Source organism: Psittacula echo, assembly GCF_963264785.1.
Source record: "Psittacula echo genome assembly, chromosome: 3".
Classification (NCBI taxonomy): Eukaryota; Metazoa; Chordata; class Aves; order Psittaciformes; family Psittacidae; genus Psittacula; species Psittacula echo.
This window is the reverse complement of record NC_137736.1, coordinates 3,258,760-3,282,437: the sequence shown is the minus strand read 5'-3', so window position 1 is coordinate 3,282,437 and position 23,678 is coordinate 3,258,760. Positions and strand designations below refer to the sequence as shown.

The following is a 23,678-nucleotide window of genomic DNA, read 5'->3' as shown; positions in this document are numbered from 1 at the left end:
CTTTGCGGTCCCTCTCTCTCTGGCTCAGGAACTACCATTGGCAGTGACAGAGCAGGCTTAAAGCAACTTAACTTAAAGCAGCCGCTTCTTCCAAAGGTGCTCACTTCACTTTTCAACATACTTAAAACTTATTTCTAGGAGACATTGCCACGTCACTGATCCTATTGATGTCTGGGATGTTCAGATCATCCTTATTCAGTATTAGCCCTGCTTCCATACAAAAGGAACAGAGGCAGCAAATTCAAACAATGCAGCCAGAGCCAAATTCAGTTAATCACAGACATAGAAATGAAAGTCTGACATCTTGAGTCCTTATTCTTCTCCTTGGTGGCTCTGTTTTGGCCTAAGCAGCTAGGAAAACAGGTCAGCTTGGTCTGAGCGCATTGTGGCTGGAGTGCAATCAGCCCACCCTGCCAGCTCATAGGCAGAAGGCAACCATGGGTACCATCAGCCCCTTCTCCTCGCACCCAGCTAGGCCTGGGGATGCCATTCAGCAGAGGCATGGAGCAAAGCCTCTTCATGCCATTCACTCTCATTAGTTTTTATTTAAAACACATGATGTTATTTTAGCCTAATGGTCCTTAAGCTCCAGCTTAATTGAACTGGCTGACCTTAATATTGACTTTCTGTTTGTTGTATTTTCTTTCTGCTCTCCTTATAAACGGGGATAAACTTCAATCCCATGCTCATTTATGTGGTTCTGCACTCATACCTATTGAGCATCCTTTTGGAAGGCCATTAGATGTCACTTTAGTGTTGTAAAGGTGTTACTAAGCAATTGTCCATAATGAGGTCATGATCTCAAAATCCTCATGAAGGCAGACAAATGTCATTTACGTTAGTACAAGCAAGGCAAACTGAAGCACAAGGAGGGCAATGTTTAAGGTGTTTCTCATCCAGCTTGCTCTGATGGGGCTTTCTCTGGTACAGCTGCTGAGGGGGAGGATATTGAAAGCACTTTCCTACAAAAACATTGTGGTTTATTTTTAAGCTGGGGCAGCTGACCAACTTACAGCCAGGCTTCAAAAAGCAACGTAAGGCAGCATGTGAGGTGCCTTATATTAGCTCATAGTTGCTGTCAAAGCCAGCCCACAGCCTCAAGTGAGATGCTGTTCATCATCTGTGGAAAGAACCATCCCCCAAGCATTAGCGAGCCAAATAGTCAGGAGAGGGAACACACACACATACAACATACCCTTCAGCACATGTTCAAAGCTCCCGTATGTCTCATTCTAATGTATATCAAGGCTTTTAGTAGGAACAACGCAGAAGGTTGTCATAGAAATCAATTAGGCTTCTGGAAGAGCCCAGCAAGTGCTTTTGGTGCAGTAGAAGCAAACTTACAATGGTTTGTTGTTAATGTAAGAAAAGCAATAATGCTTCCTGCTAACTTGGTTGCTAAACTAGCCTGGTATTGTATTAACTTACTTGCTGACTTAAGATGTTTGCAAACTTAGTAGTAAGGAGGTTTTAATAGAAGAACATTAGTAGGCCAGAATGCGTTAATATCTAATTAATAATAATATTAACATTTCTGTATCACGTGGGAATAGGGAAGGATCAGATTAACCCACAAGATAAACTATAATTTGCAGCATCTACCGCCTTTTTACTAAAATCTACCGATTTTAACAGCTAGATTAGTTTGATGCTTTAAGGTAAAGAAAGAATGTGTTGTGAGGAGGGGTTACCAAAAACAAGACCCTGGGGAATCAATCATTTTTGCTGCTGTTCCCATACTAAGTCAGGTCCTGTATCCGCAGCCACAGGGTGCAGATTTTCTTTCCTAACGCACTTGGCTGTTGTTGCTAATACAGGCTGCTAAAATTGCCTTTTCTTTTCAATTACTAGTTTTTGTTTCTATAACTTCCATGAAGCTAGAATGTCAAACCTAAGGAAAGGACATTCAATTAGCGACTGTAGCTTTGATGAAGGAACAGCTAATTCGGGCATGGTCTTTCTTTTGCTGGGACATACCCTATTGCAACAATATCAGATGCTGATGGAAAAGGAAGGGCAGGGACTGCAGAAAGCGGGGCTCAAGGGCTCTAAGCAGCCTTTTTGCCCCTGCTGCAGGCAGAGTGATGCGCTGGGCAGACCGCTGTGCTGACCAGTGGATCTGTCTGCCCTTTTGAGTCAGCTGTGTTGATGGCTGGGACCTGAATTTGGCCTGGTCCCCTCTGCTGGCTGCAAGGTCAGGAAGCAGATGTGACAGAGGAGGGCAGGCAGCAGGGATACAGAAAGCAACGTACCCTGGGAATCCAATTGGCACGTGGAACGTGAAAACCGTGTTTCCAGAGGGAAGGACATACAGAATGGCAATTCTGCAGCCAAACAGAGGGAAGAGACTGAGGTCACCAAGCTCAGGTCTGGCTCCTGGAGGCTGTGTCCCCCATGCAGGTGTTGTGGGACAGAGGGGTCAGGTTGTGACCTCTCAGACCTCTTCCCTGCAAGGCAGCTCTCACTCAACCACTTGGTCTGCTGTGGCTGTCACTTCCTAGTTTCTGTTGAGGGAGCATGGCTGCTGTTCCTATTCCCCAGGGTGAAGTTTCTGGTGGCAGTCATTTGCCTTGCCATCAGCCCGGATTTTCCTAATCAGCTGATTTGCTTTTAGGACATAAAACTGCTCTTCTCTTCACGTTACACCTCGTGTCATATCTAGGAAGAAGTTATGTGTTGTACTTTGCACTGAGCTAATGCCCCATCACAGCTGGAAGGTGACCTCCTACTCCAGACGCACCATCTGGGGTGTTCATCTGGCCCTCTACTGAGGTGATTCACTTAAGTAACTGAAAAATAGCCCTAAACAGGTAGTAAACACCAAAAAGATGCTTGACAAGAGCACAGCAGAGGAGCCAAGATGCCCCGGCAGATAGAAGAGGACTCTAGAAGTCACCTCTACCTACATACGTAGGCACTCAGCTGTCACAACAGATGACCCTTCATTCCTTACCTGGCCAGATATTATGTTTTCAAGCCTTCTTGGATGTCTGTCATGAGTTTAAACAGAAAAAGCCCACAGAATTCAATGATCATGTTTCCCTTCCCATTTGCCTGTGGGGAAGAAGCGAGTGAAACCGACAGATAGCTAAGAGCAAGAAAAACCTGCAGAGGAAACTGTGTGCATCCCCTAAGTGTACACGCCACATAGCAGCAAGGCAGCCTGTACTGACTAGCAGGTCAGCCTGCTCTGGTAAGATGGATAGACGACTATGTCAGCAAGTTCTTCTATTGACTCGCCAGCAAACTGTCCACAAGGAACTACGAGGTGCATTGACAGCCCATCACAGGTGAGCATTAACAGATTATTTGATTTTGAACTGTGGGAATTTTTCAAGTCAGAAGCATTCTGGAAATTGTCTGCTATTCCTTCCTTTGCATGTAAAACGCACCTTGTTTTTGTGTTCTCCTTGAAATGATATCAACTACCAAGGTAAAGCCTGTTCTCACCTCTGACCGACAGATTGTCCTTTCACAGTGCCCTGGTTTCAGATGGGATAGAGTTAATTTTCTTCCTAGTAGCTGGTTCAGTGCTGTGTTTTGGCTTTAGTCTGGGAACAATGCTGATAACACACCGATGGTTTAGCTGTTGCTCAGTAGCGTTTACCTTGACCAAGGACTTTGCAGTCTCAAGCTCTGCCAGTGAGGAGGGGCACAGGAAGCTGAGAGGCAGCACAGGCAGGACACCTGACCCAAACAAGCCAAAGGGGTATTCCACGCCAGAGCATGTCATGCCCAGTATATGAACTGGGGGGAGTTACCCAGGAGGCCCAGATTGCTGCTTAGGTTGGGCTGCGTATCAGTCGGCAGGTGGTGAGCTATGGTACTGTGCATTACACTTGCATTTCTTGGGGTTTATTCCTCTCTTCCTTTCCTATTATTTTACTTTGCTTCAATTATTAAACTGTTGTTATCTCAACCTGTGGGTTTGACCTTTTTCCAGTCCTCCTCACATCCCATTGAGGCAGGGGGAGCACAGGGAGTGAGTAAGCATCTGCATGGTCCTTAGTTGCTGGGTGGAGTTAAACCACAATACATGGTGAAGAATTCCCTAAGTCTGGAGACTCACCTGCTGCTGGGTGTACTGAGACTGGCTGGGATGGACTCAACCTTCTCCCCAGCAGCCTGCAGCATGCCGTGCTTTGGATTTGTGACTAAAGCAGTTGACAAACACCAGTGCAATGGCTATTGCTAAACAATGCCTGCACAGTGTCAAGGTCTTCTCCCTTTCTCATCCTGCCCCTGCAGCTGAGGGTGAGCAAGAAGCCGGGAGGGGACACAGCCAGGACAGCTGACCTCAACTGACCAAAGGGATATCCCATACATATGGTGTCATGGTCAGCAACCAAAACTCAGGGAAAAGGAGGAGGAAGGAGATACGTCTAAGGTAACAGGTTGCCACCACGCGTGTTGAGGCCTTGCTTTCCAGGAAGAGGCTAAATGTCTGTCTGCCAGTGGGAAGTAGGGAATTAATTCCTTATTTTGCTTTGTTTTCACACGCAGCTTTTGCCTTCTTTATTAAACTGATTCTAGGTCCATCCGCAAGTTTGCTGGCTGCAGTCAACCCAGTACGCTGAACTAAATTGGGTGGGACTACAGGAATCAAACTCAATAGATAACAATAGAATCATAGAATAATAATAATAATAATCATACATCATATAGAATAATAATAGAATAATCATACATCTTAGTTTAGAAAAATACGTTAGATGTCCCTTTAGAAAACCATTAAATTGAACATTAGCACAGACTGTAAAGACTACAGCAGGGAGTCACTCAGAGAGGGCTCAGAGTTAAGGATGAGAAAGACTGACCCTTCAAAACCCTTAACTCCTCAGCACTGTACCATGTGTTCATTGGTTTTGCTTTTGCCTCCTTTAAATAATGAGTCGAAGAGGTGGTGTCTTTAATTGGTCTTTATTCTTAGGTCAAACAATACCATCACCGAATCGAAGAACGAGGTTACCGGTTGAAATACAAGTGCAGTGTGAGACAAATACGGAAGATAACACTTCGCAAATAAATTAATACAGAATAATTCTCTTTGCATAGTTCAGGAGTGAAAAGGAGGAGGCAGCAGTGCGCACGTGCTGGGAACTGACACACACCACCACGAAAACCAGAGCTCCTAGGTGAACTCTTGCAGCTGCAAATAAAACAAACCAAACCCAAAATACCCCAAACCTCAGAGAGCACTAACTATTAAAAAACCAGGCAGAAAGGGAAATAATGAGCTTTTTTTTTCACTTTTTCTTGCTTTTTAAACAGACCATGCTGCAGAAGGAGTGTTTGCTCTACAGAGATGCTTCAGATAATCTGCCTTGGCATCCCATAGCCTGTCATACCCGACTGCGATGCTCCTTTGTTGCTGCCCATCTGAAGGCCTATAACATTCTGTCCCTGACGAAGCTGCTCTTCTGAAAATCCTCGTCGATTCTGCTGCGCTTTCCTGTCCAGACACACACAAAAAAGCAACATACATCATTCTGCGTGTGCCCAAAGGATCATGAAATATTGGCTGACGTTAATAGATGTGTCCCCTGTAATGCAATATTTCATTTGCAGCATCCCATGAGCTGGACAATACGGGCTGGGCTAATTGCTTTCCTGCAGTTAGAAGTAATGCTTTAGTCAAACCTACAACACTTCAGGCTCTCACTGTACCACTTATGCCAGAACCCAAAGGACCTTCCCAGCAGCTGTGACAGGTAAAATACTTACGTAGTGCTGTATATAACACACGTGATAGAGTTAATTGGTGTTAAACCTTACCGCTCTCAACAGAAACTTGTGCTATAATACAAACACCCGTACAATAATACAATTATTTCATAATACAATTATATATATTATGTGTATATTTTATAATACAAATTTATAATACTATTTTATAATACAATTTATATTTAATAATACAATTATGTGCTATAATACAAAACACCTGTGCTATAATACAAATTGATACCCATCTATGGCAACAGTAAAAATAGGCATAATTTAACTCTGTGGAGTAAATAGGAACTGGATGTACCCAGAGAAACAATGGGTCAGCGATGTGACATCCTCATTTTGGCAGAGCAGATGATGGCTGCTGGCTGGACAGAACAGTTGCTCTGTTGCCATTTCCAGTTCTCTCTCCTCTAAGCAATAGACTTTGCCCTTAGCACCTGTGTCTTAACTCTATGACAGTCCTTTATCTTCTGTCAAACCATACTGAGCGGGTTTGTTTGGTGTCCCTGGTCTCAAAAGCCCTTTGGATCAATAAACCTGTGTTGGAGTTTAGAAAGAGCATCTTTTCCCTGATAATGGCACTGGAGCCCAAAGAGAAGTTTGTACTGTGCTGCCCTGAGAGGAACTGTTCATCTTGGATTAGTCTTACATCTATAATAGGTGGGGAAAACAAGCAATTTTCACAGGGGAGAAGGATCAGCCTGTTGCTGCCAAATAAATCATATTGAAACAAAGATGAGAATGCTAGATTAGGGGCCTGCTGTGATCTAAAATCATCAACATGATCCTCTCCACAGGGGTCTGATCCTGCGCCATGCTGAACACCCTGGCTTGAGTCCACAGAAGCACTTGAAATCCTTGCTAGGCTCAGGGTGTTCAGGATCTTGCAGGAGAAGAACTCAGATGAAAGCCCAGCAAAGCAGAGAGGTGAGAAAGGTCCACAGGACATCAGTGCTGACCCATCACTTTCCAGAACGGGTCTCCAGTGTTAATGCATAGACTAATAAGAGGGCTTGGAGAAGCCCATGTTGAGCTCTCAGATGCCACAGCTCACAGAAGGCACGCCGCTTTGCAGGGACGCACACACAACTGCGGGCGCCTTAGAAAGCAACCTCACTGCTGCTTAATTCCTTTCCCAGAATACTTACACTGTAGGATCTCCACAAGAGGCTGTTTTTAGAACTACTCCTATTACCTCATTGAATCCCAGGTTCACTGTGCCTGCCTTGGTTTAAATTAAAATCCCAGGAATGCATTCTTCCAGTACCTGAAGGGGGCCTACAAGGATGCTGGGGAGGGGCTCTTCACCAGGGACTGCAGTGACAGGACAAGGGGTAACGGGTTCAAACTGAAACAGGGGAAGTTTAGACTGGATCTAAGGAAGAAGTTCTTTACTGTAAGAGTGGTGAGGCACTGGAATGGGTTGCCCAGGGAGGTTGTGAGTGCTCCATCCCTGGCGGTGTTCAAGGCCAGGTTGGACAGAGCCTTGGGTGCCATGGTTTAGTGTGAGGTGTCCCTGGGCATGGCAAGGGGTTGGAACTGGATGATCTTAAGGTCCTTTCCAACCCTAACTATTCTATGATTCTGTTCTTTCTTTCTCTTATCTCCTAGAGTTTTCAGCCGTGTGGTGGAGTAATTCCACAGTACTAATTCGTTGTACAGCTTGGGTTCTATAGCGTTATTTAACCATCATAAGCACCGCATTTATTATACAATGGTCTTGCAGATAAGAACATGTACTTATATTCTGCTTTTAGTTTGGTAGAAATAGCTTTAATTGAGACTGCAGAGAAAGAGGGGAGGGCAAGTCTTTCCCCCTCAGTGTCCTACACCACGTCAAGTTCTGTTTGGCCTGTCTGCCATAACCTGGCGTCACCCATACCACAGACTGAGCCCACCAGATTTGTTCACTTTTTATGCCAACTTGGCACCAGTGCTTGTGGTTGTCAAACCATAAGATAAGAAATAGCCACTGATCCATGAACCTTTCTAGGGCACACAAGGAAGGGCGAATCAGGCCTGGTGGGACTGGGCATGCGAGACACTGACAATGGAAAGCTAAACAGCTTAGCTCAAGTGTATCTTAATCACTGTAGATCCCTGCACGGATACTGTTACTCCATTTAATCTTGACTTCTTTCAATTTAACTTAAGGAGATTAAGAATGAGCCTGAAAGCCCTGACTCGCAACTAATACTGGGTGGCAGTGAGAGGGCTTGACCTGCCTACAAGGGATGGGTAAACTACTCAGAAAACAGCTCCTGATCTGCAATATGCTATCTCCTTATAGAAATAAAACCTGTTTTCCTTAAGGCAGTGGCAACAAAGTGGAAGTTCAGGGATTGCAATAGGTAGGGGTTGGCTATTCAAGCGGCACGGGCAGGAGAGACAGCTAGGGGAGGAGCGAGGTGATCACATCTTCATTTATGCCAATGAAAACTGTTCCCACCCACAATTAGGAGTCCAGATGTAAATTAGTTTTTCCATGTAGTACTTTGTTTTAGTTACATAAACCAAATAAGCCTGTCTGAGTCATAGTGATTTCATGTCTGGTTTATATTAAAGCATGTAACTGGATTTGAACCCAATTTTAAACCCAATTATATTCCATAAATACAAATCTATTTGTGCGCTGTATTAAGTTAAAGTAATTTCATATAAAGAATGCATGGGAGTTTGCAGTTATTCTCCTAAAACTCAAGTCTCCCTTAGCCTCAGTTAAACCAGGTGAAGGTTTAAGACAAACCAAGTGAAGTTTGTTATCCTTCTGCTGAGCCTCACCTTGACATCCGAAAAGCCAAGGACACCAAAGACAAGCAGTCAGGATTCACTTTGCTAACACGCTTCAGACATCTCAGCATAAGAAGTACTCGTGGATGGCAGAAGCTCACGTCAATAGCATGTCTGTGAGGCAGGAGTGCTAACTAACCATGGGAAGATTTCCTTTTCTTTCTGTGCCTGCTTCTCAACTCCAAAACAAATGGAGTCTTAAAGCAAATAAACAGCTTTGCCAGGATAGAAAATTCTCCATAGGGAAGTGGTTCTCTCCGAGGGAAAACAAAGACTGGAAATGAATTAATTTCTGGTGTGATAAAAAAAGGGAAAAGGCTTCACCCCTTCTGTTTGTTTGGTAAAGGGGTTGTTATATCGGGGTTTGCAGACATCCATGACAGCGATGTCTTCATTCGTCTTTCTGTCTGTTACCTGATGTGAGGCAAAAGTACACTTTGCCTGCCAGCTCCTCTTAGGACACGCGTATCTGCATGGCTGTTGCCATTTTTGTTCCCTTTCCTTCATAAATAGATAGAGAGGATTAGCTGAAGCTGCTAAATAGATGAAAGTCATCAAAACTGGTGGCTAAATTTCCTAAGTGTCGTTGACCTCCTTTTGGTGAATAAGAATCAGGGATAACATCAGTGGACAAGAGAATTATCTCTTCTTCCGCGATCAGTGTGGGCCCCTCATGAAGCAAGATGGATAAGCCCCAAAGGTGCTTGAAGCAGGGTACTGCAATCCTCCTCCCTGTGTGCACTACCAAAAGCCAGCCACCCAGGAGGGTCTCCACACCAGCACAGCCTCTAACAGCATCCTTCAAAAGGAGTGCCTCCAGGAGAAAACCAGAGCTGGAGCCAAGGCAATGTGCTCCTTACCCCTGGTACCAGTAATGCTGTCCCAGCTCTGGGGCAGGAGAGACAAGGAAGGTGGCCTGACTTGGCTACATGAGAAAAGGCTGCACTACACAGCTCCCACAAGGCTCCTCCCGGTTGTAACTCTAGGTTGACAAGATATAGTAAGACATGGGCCTGGCAGTGCTAATGATAAAGTTGGGAACCATTGAAGGGTAGAAAACGTTGCTGCATGGTGGGGTCTTTGCTTTCCTCCTCCAGGCTGTGGAAAGACAATCTTTCCCTTAGAAGGAAACTGGAAAGATTCTTCCTCTCTATTCCCAACCATATTACCAGCTTCTCAGGGAAGGCAGCTCTGAGCAGATGTGCTTTGGACTTTACCTGTGAAACCAGGATGGATCTCCTTTGTAGCAGCCGTCATCCTTGGTGACTGCCAAACTGCCTAGAGCCATTAAAGTTCTCTGCACTGCTGCCATGTCCTTCCCTAGAAAGCCAGACAGAGAAATGAACATAAGAAATCCTTGCACAACAAATAGCTTGGCACAGTAATTAACAGCCTTATCCAACGTATTAACTAACTCCTTCAGCCCCCCCCCCCCCCCCATTGCATTAATAGCATTTCAGAAGCTATTTTACTGTTGCTGAAATGGAGGTACCGACAGGCAAGAGCATATTAAAAGTCATCAAAGGGACAGCATTAAAGCTAAACTTGGCATTTCCAGGTTTCCAGGCCTCTGCCTATTTTAATGCCTTCCCCCATTCTATTCTATCCTTCCTCCTATTCCATTTAATGTCTTCCTCCTAATTCTATTCTAACTTTATTTAATGCCTTCCCTCTATTCTATTCTATCCTTCCAGATAACCCTTCTGGCAAAATTTACTCCTAATAAAAGATCCCTTTGGTGTACAAAGAACAATAAACAGACTCAGTAAAATGTGTCTTCAGGAGAACAGCGTGTTTCTTCACCTGTAACTTGCTAAAACTGCTCACACCATTTAATCCCTGGCAATTCCATGCAGTCCCTCTGCTAAAAGAACTCACAGCAGCCCCTGCACAGATAATCCCTATCAGTCCTTCCCAATTTAACGATAAAATGAGCTCCCAAATCCTTCCTACTGGCTTCCTTTCTCAGGCTGCCAAAAACTGATGCTTTGCGGTTTCATACCTTCGGTTCCTGCCATCCGGTCCCCAGTTCTTTCACCTCCTTCCTCACTTCACTCACCCCATTGCAAGAAGTCAGGGCTCATCTCATCTTTAGCCAGGTAGAAGCTACTGATCTGATCATCACTAGTTCTTTACGTTCCCTCCATAAACAACAGCAAGACAAAAGCTTCTCAGGAGATAATTTACCCCACCTGTATTGGGAAGGGTGAAATTGCCTGTCACTCGCTTAGAGGCAAGCCTTCCACCTAGCTGAAAATTCACCAGCTTTCCAAAAGGGCATCTGAAATCTTTGCCATACAAGGCTCACTTCCAATAGGGTTTGTGTGTAAAAATCCTGATTCCTCCTGTCTCTCCTTCAAAATTGAGGATAATCAATAAATTTTCCTTTTCGGTCATATCTTGCCCATTCCTCCAGGAAGTCAAACAAACAAACAGCAAACAAAACAAGGCAGGCATGGAAAATCTTATAAAGTTCAGATTGCTCCTCTTTTCTTGGTTCTACCCTTGCACTTTGCCACTTGGTGTAAAAAAGGAAGGGGCATAAAGATTTCAGCCAGACAGACTCTAAGCCATTACCCAATATCTTAACTTCTGGAACACTTCCTAGCCAAAATGAGCTGCAGAGTGTATTTCCAACTGTGTGAGGTGGTAAGTTATTGGAAATCTGCCTTTTGCCTCTCCCTTCTTCTGAAATCCTTCCATAAGCATTCCTATGAGTCCCCTCCCTTCCTTTTGGCTCCGGTTCTTCCTCTTTCCTAAAGTAATTTCTCTGGTTCACAGATTTGATTTTGACTGCAGGTTCTTCACAAGGGAAAAGAGGTAATTCATTACATTAACTGTAGATCCTAGAGACATGATGATGATAACAGATTTCAGAACTACCTCCAGAGGAGCGATATTAATGAAGATCCCTGTAGAGCAGCTGGAACAGAGAGGGAAGCGAGCTTTGCACATCCTCTGTTTATGCTGCGCATCACCCTGATTATAGGCAGATGCAGTTCAAGGCTTTGACTCATACAAACCTAACCGTGTAACACACTGGCTGAGGTGAGGAAGGCGCCCTAAAGCTGAAAATGTCTAGCAGCTTCCAACTGTGGCTGTCATACAGCCTATTATAGTTTATAGCAACCCTATCTGCAGGGGACCATTTGCTCAGACAATAAATTGTCAGCTATCCAGAACCCTCGTTTTACTGTATTTGTTAATGCAGGGTGCAGCAGACAAGGTCCTTGCTTAAGAGGGCAGCTGAAGAGCTGACATCCCACACATGCATGTACACAGGCGCTCATGGAAGAGGGTGAGGCAGAGGCACTCAGAGCTCCCCGAAGCAGCAGAGGTACCATATGCTGTAACAGATGCCACACGCAACGTCCTTGCCATGCCTCCCATATAACAAGGAGCGTGGCGACTGACTGGGATGAAGAGGGATGCGAAGACGGATTTAAAAGTGAATGAGCCGAATAATGACAGCAAGCACAGAAAACAAGAGAAAGAAACAAAAGACGGGTGGCAAAATACGATGATGGGCTCCATGGAGCCATCTGGCAGCCCCCCCCCCCACCATGCTCTGCACTCAGCTCTGCTTTATTTGTCGTTGCCGAGTGGGAGATGCTGCAGGGAAAAATAGACCCAGTGGGAGCTGAGCACCGTGTGACAAAACAAAGCCACGGCCCTGCTTTGCAGAGCCTTCCTGCTGTGTATGAGGGGTGCTGCAGGGGAGGGAACACCCCAAACCCATGTGGTCTTGTGATGTTTGCCTGCTTATAGCAGAGGATACGTGGGGCTCAATGGTCAGCAGAGAAAGGCATGTGAAGAGTAAGCGTCACCTCGCACTGCAGCGGCCTGACAGCAGGGACCATACACACTGTCCTAAGCCAGGCTTGAGCTGGCATTGCAGGAAACTGCAGCCAGAGCCTTTCCTCAGCTCCAGCACTTGTTCATCAACAGCCATGGGGGCTGCCCGCCGGGCCCCCCACATCAGCCCCCTTGACTCATGCTGCAGGGACCTATGCTGATGGCATTTCTTCTGCGTCTTCAGTGTCCCCTGCAGTACGCTATGGATAGCACAGCCTCATCAAGGATCTTGGCACTGCCTGCACAAGGAGGAAGGGGCCTCTGTTCGCTTCTTGTGCCAAGTCTTTCTCTTTGGGGAAACCTGGCTGGAAAGCCTTCTTCTCCAGGATCAGAAATGGGAAGTTTCAAAGCCAAAGACCAAGAACTGCTCTGCATAGTATTCCTAAAATGCTTTCTAGTAAAGATTAACAAGAACCTAGAGGTACATCTGCTGCTTGCCTGCCTCAAAATATACCAGGGAGGTATCTGTAAAAAACAATGACTATAGTATCATGGGATGGATTAGGGAAAGCTGCTCAGCATGCAACATTTACGTAAGAAAGGACCAGAAGAGGCAATACTTCTTCTGGACCAAGAAGTTGCAGAGATGAAGGAAAATGCACCAGATGGACTGAGTGAGTTGGAAACAGCCAACAGCAAATTGCATCCTAAACCATTTTCATTAACCATTACTAAGATTCAAAGCAAAAGCCCTCAGAAAACAACCAGTGCCAGAGAAAAGCTATTTTTCAGTCACAAATATTGTTATTTCCCTCTTTCTCTATAAACACACGTTGACACCTCTTCTGCTTCTGAAGAGGTTATGGTGTGAATTATGGGAGTGCTGTAATTATGATACAGTGAAAAAGAGACTGCCCTTTCTGTCCAGCTAATGCATCCAGGATTCAGCCCTGAAGCAGCACAGATGCTAGAGGTCAGAGTTACGGTTAGACACAAAAAGCTTGCGGCGAGTCCCTACTGGAGACACATACTGTTTCATCTCAGCACTGAAATGAGCAGCAGAAGGGATGAAAAGGGAGCAGGGAAGTGAGGAGACACAGATTAGCTTTGGTAAGTCCTAAAATAAGAGTGGAGCAATGACTTGCATGTTTCCCTCTTCCGTAGCAAGTTGGGTTTTTACTTCCTGGCCTCTGGAAGTTACCAGCTTTTCCCCTTACATTTGTTGAGAAAGGGTGATGAGTGAAAGGAAATGAGGAGAGAGCCACCGTCATTAGCAGCTTTTTGGTCTTCAAAGCAAGTTGTTTTGTACCATGTTTTCATTTGCATGCTGTGAAGCCATTATGAGAAGCAAAAGACTGCAAAGCTCATCTGAAATGAGCTATTATCATCCCTTGCAAGAGCTTCTCTTTCAACAGCATGCTAAGCTGAGGGGTGGGAGGGTATTACACCAGGGAAGTGAAAATCCCTTCCTTTGAGATACTTAAAGGTAGATGGGATGAAACCCTAAAGACTGAACTGGAAGAAACAATCCTGCCCTTGCACCCAAGGGAAGGGTTGTCAAGCAAATCTGGCACCCTGAGAACACCACAGATCCCAGTAACTCCAGCTGTCAGTACATCCTTCCCTTCTAACCCAGTCACAGAGTACCCTCAGTCTTTCATGTCCTTCAGAGGAGCGATCTCTTCCACGCATCCCGACACCCTGTGAATACAGACCCCACTGTTTGTGCGCCATGCGTGCCCCCACAAAACTGTGCCGGCCAGCTTTCCCCGTGGCTTGTTTTCCTCTTTCCACGGTTTCACTCTCATGGCAGACTTCTGATCCTTTCACTATCCTGCAGCTGTCCTTGCTCTGAGCCCGCACGCAAGGCATTTTGCCCTGCTTTGTCCAGAGAGATGCAGGATCTACAGTGAATTTGGTTAGCATCACCACAGAAGCGGGCAAACCCAGCCGTACAGATGCACAAATGACTCAGCTCTTCAGGAACCAGAACACACAGTTTCCATTTCGAGCATTGGATGGAGATATAGGCTTCACCTGGCTTACTGCAAAACCATCAGGGTACTCTGAATTATTTCTGCTGTTGCCATAGTGACCTCTCTTACAAGACTGTATCCTTAGAGATGCTCAGCTAACATGGCATAGCAGTGAGTTCTACTTCTCTCTATTCATAAACGAGCCCTCATACGCTTCAGAGAGGCATATATGCTCCTGGGAATGCATTTTAAAGCTCTAATTTAAGCTTTGCTTGTAATTTGAAAACTGCAATAAAATCTTCTCACCAGAAAATGAGGGGTTACCATATTTGCTAGTAGAAGCTATTTACTTGGAAATAATTAGCATAGAGAACATTGATTTTATTAGGTCTGTGGATTTCTATGAGAATGATGGGCTTTTGGATAACATGAGCTTGGAAAGGCTCCGTTATGCCCTCAGGGTAATATAAAACCCTCAGAGGAGATAATGCACCACGGGAAGAACATGGCAATAAGGTAAGGCAAACAGAAACAAAAGATAATTACATGAGAGACTGTGCCTTAGACAAAATGCACCGTTCACAACACATCAAAGCAAAGTCAAATGAAGATTGCAAGATCACTTCCAGTTCATTATTTTTACCTTCCCATAAATCCACTGTCTGGAAAATATCTGTTGTTCTGACTCCGTAGATTTCAGCAGCTTTTAAGAACTGAGAAATTTGTTCCATCTGCTTAAAAGCCATTTTTGACTCAGAGATCTTTGCAATGGGCTCATTTCCCTTTGGATGTAAACTGTTTATCAACTTGCATAACAGCTGAGAGAGAAACACAGAAACAAAATTAGACAGCAGTCACCAAGCTAGAAGGCAATTTCTGCACACGAAATGATGCTGCAAAATGCTTTTTTGACCCGGCCAGTTTCTGTCAAGGACACAATCCCTTCAATTCAAAACAAAAGCAGTGAATTGATAATAATCAAAGTATATTAGAAATACATTAAAGCTTTCATTAACTGATGGCAATAGCCTGACCATATAAATCCTAATCTGCTTGCCAGGAACAACAGAGCGATCGCTGGTAAAGGTTATATAACAACTGACAAGGAAGAAACCACATGCCCGTGCCAAAAACATAAGCAATGTCAATTGAAATATTGTTAAAGTCACTTTGGCAGAGGTTCAGCCATTAGCGTATTCTTACAGCCCACTGCAAACAGCAGCATCTGCCTGTTGTTCAATAGCCCAATGGAATACAATGTTTGAGCTGCAGAATTATTTCCCAAGGAGAAAACAGCTCTGACATAATTCAGTCCTTCACGTTTTCTAATCTCTAAACCTTTTCCTTCTCAACACTGATTGTTTCTTAATCGGGAAAGTATGCATCTGATTTTAAACCAAATCTCGTTTAACTGTATGAGAAAAGGTGGCTGAAGGAGTGAGTCATGCTCATATATAACATGCATGACTCACAAGAATCTGAACTAATCACACTGCACTGGTAGAATAATTATCTTCTGAGATTAAGACTCCGGTCAAAAGAAGATAAATCAGATACTAACATACCTATTTCTGCACTGGCCATAAGCTCTGACCAGTTTAGCTAGAGGAACACAGAAAATGAGGACACTGTGAATACAAACACATGCAAGAACATAATTGGACAAACCACTTACCGTTCCATCCATCAACCAGGTCTGAAAGTGTTGCCTGCCAGGAGGAGGGTGCTCTATCTGTTCTCCACACTGTACAATAATCCAGTTCACCAGCCTCGACTCTAATTCCGGGTCGTATTTCTGTTCAATCTTTTCCTGAACTTCTCGGCTTAAGCCATAGCTTGGTCCCCTGTTTGCCATCTCTGGAACCAAAGCAGAACTTTCTTAGTGGGCAGAGTCCAGATCTGCACCGGAAAATTAAAGGATAAAAGAGTGAGCAGCTTGCCCTGTACGTTAGACAGTTGAACAGATGTTCATCAACACTGAAAGTAACTGTATGGCACCGGTTATAGCTGTTCTGCAGAGCAGGGGAGGGATCAAAGAGGGAATATCCTTTTCCAAAAGCACAAATCAGCTACAACATTCTTTTTATTTAAAGAAGGAAAAAACAACAGTCCCCCCCTGCCCAACCACCACAGCAAAAGAAGAAAAGCAAGATCTAAAACAGAGTAGGTTTTAAAGAGAGGCTTCTGCTGTGTTTACAGAGAATACAATAGACTTTTCAGATCAACATTAAAGCTGCCGGCAAATCCAAAAGCGCTTTAAAATTGCCTACCTAATACTTGCTAATAAGAAGGCGGCTGTACATGGGAGCTCAATCAATCCGATTAAAGATGCAGTCAGGGTCTTCCTCAGCAGAGATGCAGGGATGGGTATCCAGAGATCAGCAAACCGAGAAGCTTTGATGAATTTAAGAGACGAAGGCTGCCACAACGCCCTGCTGCTGCTGCAGCATCGTGGTTTGAAGAACAGTGTATTGATTTGATTTTCCTCGCGTATGAGGAGGGTCAAAGCAGGGGCGTTGCTAAGAGCCATTAAAGAGGCCTGCCTACTCAGTCACAGCCTGGGGATCCTGTTTATCTCGCCCATCTGCAGTCTGTTTCCATGCATGTTTCCTCAGCCTGGCGCTGCTCACCCTACAGGCTCAGTTTTACTCCTCCTAGTCTGCATCAACCTAAACTGCACTGAGCACCTCAGTATCAGATAGTAAGGAATACAAATGGAGGGGATGCGTTCTCTTAAATGAAGATAACATAAATTACTACCGCTGAAACCAGGACACTGCACAGCTTGTGTATTTTTAATCACAAAGCAGAAGCAAAACCTTTTTCTCCCTGTTCTGCATCACACTACTAACAGGCTTTGAGCGTGAAAATTAACTTCTCCTCTTCCCTGTCCAAGTGCTGATAAAAAGTTTCAACAAGGGGGCAACAGGATGAAAAGCCAAGGAAGAGAAGGCAGGTAGTACAATATTGTTATCACCCTATCATCAGTATATATTTGACTATGCAATAGTGTAATAGTATCCTGAGAAAACAACTTGAACCCCTAAAACCAAGGGGAAGTTGCAGAAAACTAGCAAGCAGAGAGATCGTATGGTATGAGTCAGCATACCTCCAGTGATAACAAGGGAGCTATGGCCACGTACAGTAGTTTAAACTTTGATTACACCACTGCAGTGGTGGGAGGGTAGAGAAGGGAAGTTAAGACAAGAGACTTCACGTCTGGTCTGATTTGCACAGATTTACCTTTCATTAAGACCATGAATTCCAAGACATAAACAGCTTCAGATGCTGCTGGGCTTGGGCAGACGCAAGAGATGAAAAATTGAACAGATGACCCAGTTCATCGTTGTCCTCCACAGGCTTTTCATTGAGTGCTTTCTCTTCTCTGCACCGGTAGTTTTAAATCCCAATGAAATATTCGCTTACATAACTGAGAGCACGCTACGTGACAAGGCCATCACTTGAGTGCTTTCCGGCCCAGTGAACACGCTGTTGAAGGCACAGCAAACGCACAGGAACCAAGATGCAAACCAAGCCTGGAGTATAAACTGCAGCTGCAACGGTAAAAGGCAGTATGTGATTTTGACATCCTTTACATTCAAGTAACTGTTAAGGGTCAGGCCTCACGCTCTTTGGCTGGCCCCACAAAGAATAAAACACTTTATTTTGCACTTGGAGATATTTCTGCCCTCTTCTGTTCATAAGGGAGCTACCTAGGTTGCTTGGCTGCTTCTGGTCACACTCGGGTGTTCATTGCTTCAGAGGTCTCACAAAAGCCACCTTCCTTTGCCTCAGCCCCTGACCTCATTTTCCAACTTGGGGGCAGGGATGGGTAATTTAACCTTCCTAAGCTGCAGAGCAGAGGTCTCCCCCTTCACAGCTGTTGGCTACGCAGCCTGTTCTCCAGGGACCTTCCCATACTGTGAAGGCTGAAAAGCAAGCTTGTCCATCAATATCAATCTTTAATAAGGCTTTGAAAACCAGGAAAGCTGCAGAGAAATGGACAAATGCCAGCCCCCACCACAATTTCCAAAGTACGAACGATCCAATCATAAGCCCGCTTCTGTGCCATCAATCCTGGGGAAAACAATGGAATGATTTATTTCCTTTTAAAGCCATAGTGTTGATGCAATCTACTAAAAGCTCTGTAATATATTAGAGTTGGCCATGACACGTTGATTAGGGAACTAAAGCGATTCTGAAACAACATGACACTTTAAAGAGATGAAAGCTGGCTAACTAGTAGCTCCTATAGCATGCCTTTAACTGAAAAATCATTAATGACCGTATATTTTTATGCAGTTTGTACAAGAATGCATTCTCAGCCCTGAACTATTGACTAGGTTATCAGAAGCCATAAAAAAAGCCCAGACTTCCATCATCAGAAAAGTGCTTTTCAGAACACAGCAATGTCCCATGTGTTAAAATGCAGACGGTGATGGAAGATAAATAGGTGGGCAGAGACACTGAGTAAGACATCGTGACCAAAGGGCTTGGCTGAAGAAGACGTGGGAGGTGCAACAGGAATGGGGACATCATATCCAGTTCTGACCATCGCTCTTTGGACAAAGCGGGGAAAGAATGAAGTCAATTCAAATAGTCACTCCAGCAACCAGAGGATGGAAAATCAGAACCGGTACCGTAATCACTTGGGAAGGATTATCTGCTTAGCTCACCAAAACCAGAAGTTAAGAAATGGCAAACACTTGTGGCTACAAAGCCAAGAAGAACTGAAGGAACTCGAGTTCTTTCTGTGAGACACAGGCACATTAAAGCCTGGTGGCTAGAAACGTGATGTAGAAGAAAGGGAAGGGTTTCAGCAGCAAAGGTACTGCAGCAACAGTTCCATGTCCTTTTTATGTTGAACTGTTGGAACAAGTCCAGAGGAGGCCATGAGGATGATCAGGGGACTGGAGCACCTCCCGTATGGAGACAGGCTGAGAAAGTTGGGGCTGTTCAGCCTGGAGAAGAGAAGGCTGCGTGGAGACCTCATTTAAAATTCATATTCAAATAAACACTCATTATAAAAACTCCAACTTCCCCATTAATTTGAAATCTAAAATCTACAAAGCCTCAAAGACAAAAGCTGCTAACGTAAGCATCCTCTCTTACCCCTGCAGAAGGGTTTCCCTGCCAGCTCTGAAGATGTTAAACCCCAAGGAAATGCATAGTTTGAACACTTGAAATTTGAGATTAAAAGCAAAGTCATTTAGAAAGGAAGAACCTTCCTAGTTGTGAGACAGACCAAAATGGACTGACACTCTGGTCTGCAGAACAAGGCATCTCCTAAGGCTGCCATGGCCAGCAGGGTATCTGGGATTCTTATGCCATTAACCACCTTCCATGCAGCTTGCCAGCAGAAACTTTTCCCACTTACCATTGGAAATCAATTTCCGTGGCTATAATTGCCAGCATTCCCCAAATTCAAGATGGCCTTGGAGGTAAACTGTGCATTCTATTTCTCAGCATCTTTTGTCTTGTGCTGGATTGACAGGTTCCTGGAAGGAAAACCAACACAGCCCGTTTTTTATCTGTCCCCAACACAAATGATACCTTTGGAGAACTACCTTGGCTTGAAAATTACTCACTGGAAGAACAGAAAAATGGCAATGTCTTTATTTCATTGAAACATAGGTCAGACAGGCAGCAACATTTGCAAGCAAACAAAAAAGATCAAATCCCCACACTAAATCATAGAATAGTCAGGGTTGGAAAGGACCTTAAGATCATCCAGTTCCAACCCCCTGCCATGGGCAGGGACACCTCACACTAAACCATGGCACCCAAACTAATAAAAGCTGCTTCTTATGATTAGGGATTGAGCTTTGCTGTCGGGGACTTTTTCAACAGTTACTGTCCTAAGGGCACACTTTCTGCCAACAAACCGTATTGAATACAGAAGCAAAGGAGAAGCTTCTCACGAGGCCAACGCGCCTGATCCCAGGCAGCCTGTGCCCTTCAGGGATTGCTTTTCCAGGACCACAGCCTGGGCAGGCCATTTACATCCCTCCAACCTTTAAGTGTGCTGCTGTTCAGCATACCTTTGCCACAGACACGAGCACCTGCTTTCGCCCCAACAGGCAGCAGCGACCTTCTCATGTTGCCTTGTGGGAGGCGAGCAGGCAACACGGTGCAGGTCAGGAGGCCCAAAAAGAACGCAGCCTTTCACGTGCTAGCCTAAAAGCATTTGTATTTTAGTTTCAGAACCAAGCGAGTGGAAGCTCTAGCAGCTGTCACTTGCGCTTCATTCCAAGTATAAATGCAGAGCTAGGCAAAGCTCCTTTCCAAACGCAAATCAAGACGCAACAGCAGGCTGAGAGCGCGCCTATTCCTCATCCCCTGAGCAGAACACAAGCTACACTTACTGCATCGCACGGAAGACACTCGTTTATCTTTAATTATATAGAAGCATTGGACCATATAACTTACATATGCAGGACTTGAAAGAAATACAAGGTCAAGCCTGCAACTAGACTGCAATAGGTCCTGTAATTTAGATTTAGGCATAGCATGGCCAAGGCTGTAACTAAAATTCTTCTGTCCTAGGCAAACACATATTGAAGAGAGATGAGGTCCTACAGCCACAAAGTAAATCTGAGCTATAAAAACTGACCTATGAACAGTAAACCCGTGAGCAGGTATTTCTGTCCTTCATCTCTGCCTCTTCAACAGAGGCTGTAATACAGCTCTCTCTTCCCCTAGAAAACATCTGCCAGGAGAAAAGCACGATGCGCAGCAGCATTAAAATCCTGCATGCAGCAAGCTGCCTGCTGTTAAACAGGGTAACTGAGTTCCCTCGGCCTTTCCTGCCCCTGCAGGGCTCGAGAACAAGGGCAGAGGGGCAAGAGTGCGCACTGATTGTTGGTATTTCTGTGCCAGCCGGAACGCAGTTAGTGAATTCTCACCAAGCTTGAGTGAAATCCTGCGTTCTCACACATCTCATTGGATTTGTGCATCAGCTCAAAGCAGAGATTGCTCATGTTGCAGACAAGTGAAAGCCATAACCCTCTTCTATTTCCAGGGAAGCCTTTAACATGTTTTAGCATTAAGGAAAACCCCCAAAATCTGGAAGGGTAAGGTAGGCCCCTCTATAACAGCACAACTGTGTAACTTAAAACCTAAGTAAGTTCAAACCTCATTATTCCTCAAGACATCATTATTCCCTCCCACTGCTGCACCCTCCCCCAATCAGAGAAGGGGATAAAGCTCAAGGAGAAGTGACAAGCAGAGACCTAATGTAGTGACTCTGACCAAGTTCTGAACACGTAACTCTGCATTGCAGTATGACTAGAGCATTGGAAACATCTGAGCAGCTGCAGACACGGAGCTGGCTGGAAGTTGGGCTCTAAGCACGTTTTAATTCTGTGCGGAAAGTATGGTACCATAAATCTGTTAGCCCCATTGAATAACAGCCGTGTCCAAGAGAGCGCATCATCAAAATTAACATGAGAAAGAAACAGCACGAGGCAGTTCTTCTAAGGCCTATGCAGCTAGGAGGGTTTTGTGAACTGCTTTGTTTGCATTTAGCATTGATGCAAGAGAAAATAAGTGAAACTGAAATTACATGAAACACTTAACACCATTTAACAAAGAAAAAACAACAAACCCCAAAAGACCCCAACAAAACCAAAGCAGCTGAAATGTGTAATACAAAGCCAAACAATGGAAGAGACAGAACAAATAGAACACTTGACAAGATAAAAATACATGTATTTAAAGCTGCATTAGTACAGCTCAAAATACATTGAATAAGAGCCCTTGTTTATTAGGAAACAAGTTGAATAAGCTTTAGAGACTCCTTCAACACATACTGGTCTATTGCAGAGTTTAATCCCAAACAAGGAAAGCATGCCTCATCACTTCCCTTTTTAGAAGGTAAAATAGGATTGTTGGGGTTTTAGGTTTTGGGGTTTTGGGTTTTTTTCCCACAAGTTAAGGCACAAGTAGATTGATTTTGCAATAGAACTGAAACAAAAATGCTGGTAAGGACTAGGGACAGACAAGGTCAGCTGGCAACGCTTTTGCTTCTTGTTAACGAAAACAAGGTATTGCATGCTAATCAAGCTTTCTGCCTAGCTATAAAAGCTTTTTGTTATTAACTCATGAAACTTGACTGACTGGAACTCCCCAGCAGGAGCCATTTTTTAAGCATTACATAGATGACAAATACCTCCAGGTACTTCTTCAACTACTATTGTTTGATTAAAACCAACAACACAAGCAGCTGAGTTGCCCAGTCAGTGCCCAGAACCTCCTTGCACTGTGACAGCAGTGTCAGCCCCAACAGGTCCATACCACAGCCAGCGACAGATGAGCCCAGAAGTCACATTCACATCTGCCAAAGGTTATAGACAATTAGAAGGCTAACAACTTGAGCTAAGAGAGCTACTAAAAATAACTATGTGCAGATTACGGTAGTCAAAGAAAACCCAACTCCACAGGCAGCACAAGATGGAGCTGGTAAATTTGAAAGACACTGATTATTTTGTGCAAGGAAACACATATTCATTAGATACTCACAAAACATACTTTGTATGCAACAGCAAATTAGAAGTCCTTAAGAAAAAAACCCCAATGATTTTAAACATTTTCACCATGCAGAGCTTCCCAAATCTGTAACACCCTTGTTTAACATAGTATTTCTACAGAGAAAATGAATACTTGTTTTGAAACATGACTAATATTGAAAGTAATTCACTATCCGGGCACTTACTAGCAAAGACTAAAGAGATGCCACAGGGGACAAAACATGGTTCTGTATCATTCAAGATGGTCAAAAGTGCCTGACAGATCAAGAGCTAGTCATGGGTAGGATGCTAATCTCCCTGGTTATCATCTACCCCTTCTTTTCAGGCATTTGGACACGCCAAATTGACAGTAATCAACGTGCTGGTAATTTCCAGCATGAACACAAGAAAAATGCTATGCTTGCAAAATGAAACACCAATGGAACTATCGTGGCAAAGTCAGAGGAAAAACTCTCTGCTTAAGGTTACCTCAGAGCCACCTCTTCATACTTACGGAATATAGACTGGATTTAGAACATGATAGGTGAACACAGAGAGAAGGGCACTAGCACCCGCTGCATCTCAAAATACTATCTGGAGTACTGTATAAAGAAAGCATCATGTCTGCCTTTGCATTCATGCTGTATGTAGCAGATGTGGGATGTACCTGTAATATGAATGTTACCACTAACAGTCATATTACATTAACTGAGTTAGGAAGCAGAGAAGGAAAACAGCAAACAACAAAACTCCCTAGGACTAAGTTTCAGTAATGCTGTGGTTTGAGCAAACCGATGCTGCAGTTTTGGACCCTAGACAATTGTGTCAACCCTGTTACGCTGCCTTCTCCCACCTGAAGTTATTACAGCAGACTAAT

At 44.3% G+C, this 23,678-nt stretch overlaps 1 protein-coding gene across 2 annotated transcripts; it reads right to left on the bottom strand.

The window, feature by feature from the left end:
* Nucleotides 1-4,939: 4,939 nt before the first annotated feature.
* Nucleotides 4,940-17,827, bottom strand: TAGLN3 (transgelin 3). Of its 2 annotated transcripts, XM_080612441.1 has the most exons (6): nucleotides 17,538-17,602; nucleotides 16,565-16,635; nucleotides 15,970-16,151; nucleotides 14,938-15,112; nucleotides 9,741-9,843; nucleotides 4,940-5,452 (listed from the first exon to the last, which is right to left on the bottom strand). In XM_080612441.1, exons 3-6 carry the CDS (start codon nucleotides 16,147-16,149, stop codon nucleotides 5,311-5,313), a joined length of 600 nt encoding a protein of 199 aa, XP_080468567.1. In that variant the 5' UTR covers nucleotides 16,150-16,151; nucleotides 16,565-16,635; nucleotides 17,538-17,602; the 3' UTR covers nucleotides 4,940-5,310. The 2 variants fall into 2 exon arrangements, with proteins under 2 accessions (XP_080468567.1, XP_080468566.1); XM_080612440.1 differs by lacking the exon at nucleotides 16,565-16,635 and having other exon boundaries at nucleotides 17,538-17,827.
* Nucleotides 17,828-23,678: the final 5,851 nt, after the last annotated feature.

What these genes read in the sequence shown, in the direction of transcription:
- TAGLN3 (XM_080612440.1), bottom strand. An exon ending in CCTGGTTGATGGATGGAACG is followed by an intron (nt 15,113 to 15,969) that starts GTAAGTGGTTTG and finishes TTTCTCTCTCAG; the next exon opens with CTGTTATGCAAGTTGATAAA. An exon ending in GATCCATCCTGGTTTCACAG is followed by an intron (nt 5,453 to 9,740) that starts GTAAAGTCCAAA and finishes GTGTCTGGACAG; the next exon opens with GAAAGCGCAGCAGAATCGAC.